The sequence below is a fragment of the Pteropus alecto genome, unplaced genomic scaffold, assembly GCF_000325575.1.
Source record: "Pteropus alecto unplaced genomic scaffold, ASM32557v1 scaffold3, whole genome shotgun sequence".
In the NCBI taxonomy this organism is placed as follows: Eukaryota; Metazoa; Chordata; class Mammalia; order Chiroptera; family Pteropodidae; genus Pteropus; species Pteropus alecto.
In genome coordinates this window covers 2,893,811-2,899,810 of record NW_006442484.1, presented here as the reverse complement: position 1 = coordinate 2,899,810, position 6,000 = coordinate 2,893,811, and the positions used below count along the sequence as shown (strand labels likewise).

Here is a 6,000-nt window from a genome sequence, read left to right as displayed (position 1 = left end):
ATATATATAGTACAAGTATATTTTATTCTTGGCTATTTAGGGATAATATTTCTTGAACCAGACTAAACACACATAGATTGGTATTTATTGGGAACTTTAAATAAAAACATGTAATTTTAGGTCAAAATGGCCCACAAAATTTCATTAGTTTTCCTTCATAAGATCTGTAAAGCAACAGAACTCTGAAGTAATGAAATTTTGTACTTGTTTGAGTATATAAGGTAGGTAAAATTTAAATCAAAACTCTCCTGGTCCAGTGCTTTTTCGCTCTTCCAAATTTCAAAATAAAATTTTAAATAAGATATTTTATTATAGTGTCAGACAGTGTTTTGTTTTGTTTTGTTTTGTTTGTTTTTTTATCTGTTTTTCCAAGTGACTAACAGCAATAACATCGTTATCCCATAACGGCCATTTGGATATTACTTCTTCAGTGGGCATCATTGGTGAATGCTACATTCCAAGGCATAGAAGAGACTACAAAATTGCTGAGAGGTCTTCGAAAATGAGAACATTGACACTGCTCATCCTATATCAGAGACTGATTGCATCCCAGCTATCATATACTATTCCCTTTCTGCATTCCTGAGTGATATTCCAGAAATGGCAGAAACAAGAAAAACTGGTGTGATCTGCCTCTGAGAGGTTGTCTCACTTCAGCCTTCAAGATAGCTCCAGCCTTGGCATGGATCTTACATCTTTCTAGAAGGCCTTTTTCCCATTCCCCTACCTTTTACATCAATTCCAAATTTCACGTTTTCCTTCAAATTTCCTACAACTAATGCCAGCACCTTCAGATTATGTCTTTCTCAATTTTATATATACTTCATTTCACATGTTTTGGCATACAATTCTCTAAATGACAAACCTTCTCATTGTTGACATGTGATTTTGTTTGGTGACTATAACAAGACTATAAACTATAGTAATTAGGGCTCATATTATTCATTTACTTTTTATTCCTTACTCTTTATTCTTTGTGTGTTCCAGCCTGCTTCACGCTCTGCTTTCTCTCTTACATTTGTCGTTTTTAGCATTCTCCAACTACGTGAAACTACTTGTAGATTAAGTTTCCTTTTTTTTCTCCTACCGTATTCCTACCACTAGATTAGTTTATGCCTTCTAGTTGAAGCTTTTCAAACATTGACACGTGGTTATGGTACTTATCATCAAAATATTGGTTCTGTGGTCTCAGATCCCATGATAAGATGGGACTCCTTACCCTTTTGAATTTAGCTCTGACCATCTGACTTTATTTGGCTAAAGGAATATGAGTGGAAGTAATGTTTCCACCTCTAAGGAGAAGCTTTTATACACTATCACATGTTTCCCTGTGCTTCCTTCTTCCAGCCATGGTAACCCTCCAGATGATGGAATCTCTGTCAGCATTTCAGAGTGAGGACAATGTGGAAGAGGGCCCCCTACACATGTGTGATGACCATGTAACATAAACATGACACAACTGCTTATTACTTAGGCCACTGAGCTGGTAGGTTTTTTATCACAACACTATAACTTAACCCAATAAGAAAACACAGTTGATTCAATACCTCCCCTCTGTGCACCTATATAGCACCTTTCTTTCCTCTACCTCAACATATTCCATTTCTTGTCTGTCTTCTTGATAGACCATAAATTCCATGAAAATGTGGCTTATATCCATGTAACCTCTATGCCCACTACAGTGTTTGGCACATAGTATCATCTCAAGAAATACATGTTGAATTAATAAATAAAAAGTGCCTGCCCCATGCTGGCTACTTCCTAAATATAACATTTGTATTCCTGGATTTTTGCCCATTGCACTGTGGGTAAACCATGAATCTACTCACAGTGATGGCAGGTGGTGCCAATGTAACCTGTGTCACTGCAGTTGCAATAGAAGGTGGTCCAGGACTGGGAGCAGCTTCCACCATGTTCACAGTAGTTAGGCAAACACCTAATAGAAGATAAAGGAAAGCAACCAAAATAAACCATGTTAGCTAAAATAAAGGGAAAAACAAAATGTCATATCCAAGTGCATGAATTGATAGTAGAAAATGCTCTGCTATACTCCTCTACCTAAGACAGACGTGAATGACATCAAAGTAATACTTGATTATACCTCAAGAGGTGGGTCCACCTAGTACTGCTGGGCAATAAAAGGCTCAGAGCCAATTTAGACATTTAAGTTAAGCATTTTAACATTGAGACAAAATCTCATTGACTTAAAGTTAATATGAAGTGGTTGGAGTCTGTAAGATTTTTTCATTTTCTATAGAATAAAGTGTCATTTTGGAATAAAGATTGTAATTTTAAATTTCAGAAAGGTTTTGCATTTCTAAAGGAAAAGGAAAAAGTGTAGATAATTGAGGTCATTGTCCTCATGTTTCCCTTTTGGAGAATGGCCAGGAATCTATTTTAAACTACTATTTAAAAGGCAACATGAAATTTAAAAAGATGGTAACTACTCATTTAACATTCAAGGAAATTTTATCATTTTTAAAAATGCCATGCCACACTTAAAATTAGGCCTTTAGTGAAAACAGTATAACTATTATGAAAAATAGTTTTACCACATACTTTAAAAAATCTCTGAAACATTCATATAAATTGACCCAGCAATCCTATTTAGATGGCACTATCTTAATATATTTCAAAATATGGAAAGCATGCAAGCTAATTATAATTATTTGAAATTATGTCATGAGAAATAACGATAAGTAAGATTAGAGAATTTCTTAGGAAAGGTATAGTACATCAAATTAATGTGGTATCACAAAGCTACTACAAAAGATGTTAACAAATAAGATAATAATGGACCGGGACTGGATTAAGTGAAAATTCAAGATGTAAAGCATCGCCATAACAAAATAAAACAAACATTTTATATTGCAAAAATGATAGGAAAAAGAAATGTTAAGTGTCCCTTGGTCTAAGGGGAGTAAAGGCACTGCTCATTTTTTCTGGACAGAGATCATGACCTTTAGTGTCACATACACCTGAATTTGAATCCCAGTTCAGCCATTTTCTATATGTAATTCTCTCCATCTCTTACATACACAATTTAAAAATCTCAGCACTGCAGGCTCTGTTGCTACTAAGAGGTAAGCTGGCATGTGCTCAATATTTGTAATGAATAAAATTAAGGGTAAAAGCAATGATAAATACTGAAATTCTTGAAAACAATCTTTATAAAAAATCCATGAATTTAAAAGAGAAAGGGTATAAACAATCGAGTTACAGAAATGGTATAATACAATAAAAGCATTCATTGTGGAACCACTGAGAATGTGAGCCAAGCAAAAATAAGATGATTTACATTAAATGACCTATATAGGTAGGAAACCCTCCAGCAATGATTGTTTCAAAGCCCAGAACTAATATTCCCGCATATGTTCAGACATAGTATTAGAAATTTTCTGCTCAGCACAGCAAACATTCGATTGTGCTGATAAGGCTTATGTTTGGGAAGAGCTTATTGGTAACTCCTTGGTAACCAACTTAGATTAAAGAACAGTAAAAACAGTAGGACCCAATAATTTTGCTATGGAACATGTTCACGAAAAACAATCAGTAAATAGACAAAAAAGTAGTCCCTTCCCTACTCAAATTCTACCCTTCTTGGTGTCTACCCCCAGCTCCTGGTCTTGTTGGAAAGGAAAAGAAGCTTGTAACTCAGATGAACCACAGTACCTACACACCTGCCCAACCCCCCTTCACTCTGCACTAACCTTGTGCTGTGTGGAGTTATATAAACTTGAAGCATCAGTATCAAAAATCCAAGCAACAGCTTCTGGGTATGCCCTGACAGAGAGCCTTAGAGGGAGCTTGTGACTGCCTACCTGGCCCACTCACTTTTTTCTTTGGTAGCTCACATCTCCCTGCTTCTGAATATTGTTTCTCTTGAAGTTTACTTTTCTCCAAATTTTCCTCTCTGAAACTAAATTCTTACATGACCCCTCTATACCCTGTACCATTCCATCCATTCCCCTCCCCCTATACACAGATTCCATAACTTACGAATAATGGTGTAACTGCCTCCTTACCTCACCCCACCCCCCGAAAAAAATTAATTGCTTTAAAAACAGAAATCTGAGCAAAGACAGGTTATTAGGTACTTATCCTACAGTTCCTTTGGTTTTGGCACCAAGAATGTTCTGATCAGCCTCTCTTTGGTGGCTAAAGCTATAAAATAGAAAACTCAGAAGTTCTCAGTGGCAATATTTTCAGCCATGAGAAGAAAGCATGTCTGCAACGAAAGAGAGAGAGAGAGGGAAAAAAAAGTGCTAAGGTGCAGTATGCAGCAGAAAAGAGAGATGAAGAGGATCCTAACAATATTTTGTGGCTTTTTCCTGTTGTTCCCAAGACTTTATTGCACTCCTGAACTCCCTGGGGGCTGGCTGTTTTAATCTATATTAGATTCTGTGAGATACCACAAAATCTTTTTAGGCGAAACCCCATTTCATCCAGGCTAGTTCTATTTGGAATTCCATTACTTCGAACTAACAGAATCTAAACATTTTGTAAATCAGCACACAAATACACCCCCACCCCCAAAACACACACACACAACACACATTTTTCTTATAACCTAAACTTTAAAATATTTTAAAACTCATGATTGCCAGATTCAGTTGGATATGTAGGGGGAGGGATCTTGGGGACGTATAAGAAATATTGGTTCACTTTGAACATGTCTTTACTAAGCCTCACACAAACCTTTGTATTGTAGTACAAATAAACACAGTTTAACAGTGAAAATGTAGGCTAGAAATTCATTTATTTATGGCCACTCTAAACAACCTACGATGTATTCTGATAAGGAAAATGAACACCTAGGTAAGAGAAACTTTACTATTTCTAAAATGAGAAAAAATAATGAATGAATACTTATAGAGTTGCCTTAGAGTACTGGTTCATTTTGTCCAAAACACATTGTGATTAGACAAACTCATCTGTAGACACTTATCTGCAGACAAAATAAAAGATGCATAACCCCAATTTGCTTGTTTTAAAAGAGCAGGTTTATGAATATAATTTCCATATTCTTTAAGCAGCTCATTTTAACTAGCATTTTTCCCCTACACTTGGCATAAACTGAGTACTTAAGACATGAACGTAAGAAAAGAACAGTGTAGAGTTACCAATGTGAAAACTATGCATTATGTGTGAGGGCCATCACACTTTTAGGTGGAGAGTGCTTAATTCATATTGCTAGGAGACAGTGGCTCTGAGCATCTATCTTCTAAAATCCTAAAGATTTTTCACATATAACCAGATGTGAATGAATGTGCCATCTTTCGGTGTACAAAGTTTAACAAAGAAAGCTTTCAGCCTGAATACAACAGTTTTCTTCATGTTCTCCAGAAGAACAAACAAGCTAGTAAAGTATGTGTGTCAGCAAAGACTTAAAGAGAAGGGCAGACACATTGGAAGCCTCTTTGTAAAAGCAGAGTGTGCCTGGTCTGAAGTGAGATGAAAGAAGAGTTGAAGCAAAAGCATCAAGAGGTAGGACTTGAAGGAAAGAAAAACAATATAATGATGACAGACGTTCTATATGAGTTTTATATACAAATTTATAATTTTCCCCAAATCAAAATTTTTCAAAAAGAGAAGGACCATTGCTAGTTGGGACCATGGACAATCCAGGCAAAAGAGAAGGTGGGAAGAAGAGTTGTCCACAGTGGTCCATGGACCTCATTAGTGCTCACGGTCCAGTCTGTAGAGGTACATGGTTCTGGCTTCATTGTTGCATTTTGCGGTGTACTAGATTATTCACATGAAGATATGAAGGAACAAAATGTTTTTCTTTAACGGCTGATACAAAGCAGGGTTGACAACAAAGAAACTTCAAAGAAGGACAACAGTTTTATAAGATTTTGGGAGATTGAGCCACTCTGAAGACTAGAGGCAGAAATTTCTAAGAATTAAACCAGAGTCTAGTTTTCACCATCCTGGTAAGCACAATTTCTCTATTGGCATTAGTTAGAACAAAAAGTTTTTTTGCAGTTTCCCTTGAGA

The 6,000-nt window shown here is 36.0% G+C and overlaps 1 protein-coding gene across 1 annotated transcript in view; it reads right to left on the bottom strand.

Moving 5' to 3' along the window:
- The window catches only part of CNTNAP5 (contactin associated protein like 5), a 716,034-nt gene that overhangs the window by 266,104 nt on the left and 443,930 nt on the right, over positions 1–6,000 (bottom strand). Inside the window, exon 11 of the mRNA XM_006920991.1 lies at positions 1,830–1,936. Coding sequence (XP_006921053.1) covers positions 1,830–1,936 — 107 coding nt within the window. The remainder of the gene's footprint in view (positions 1–1,829; positions 1,937–6,000) is intronic.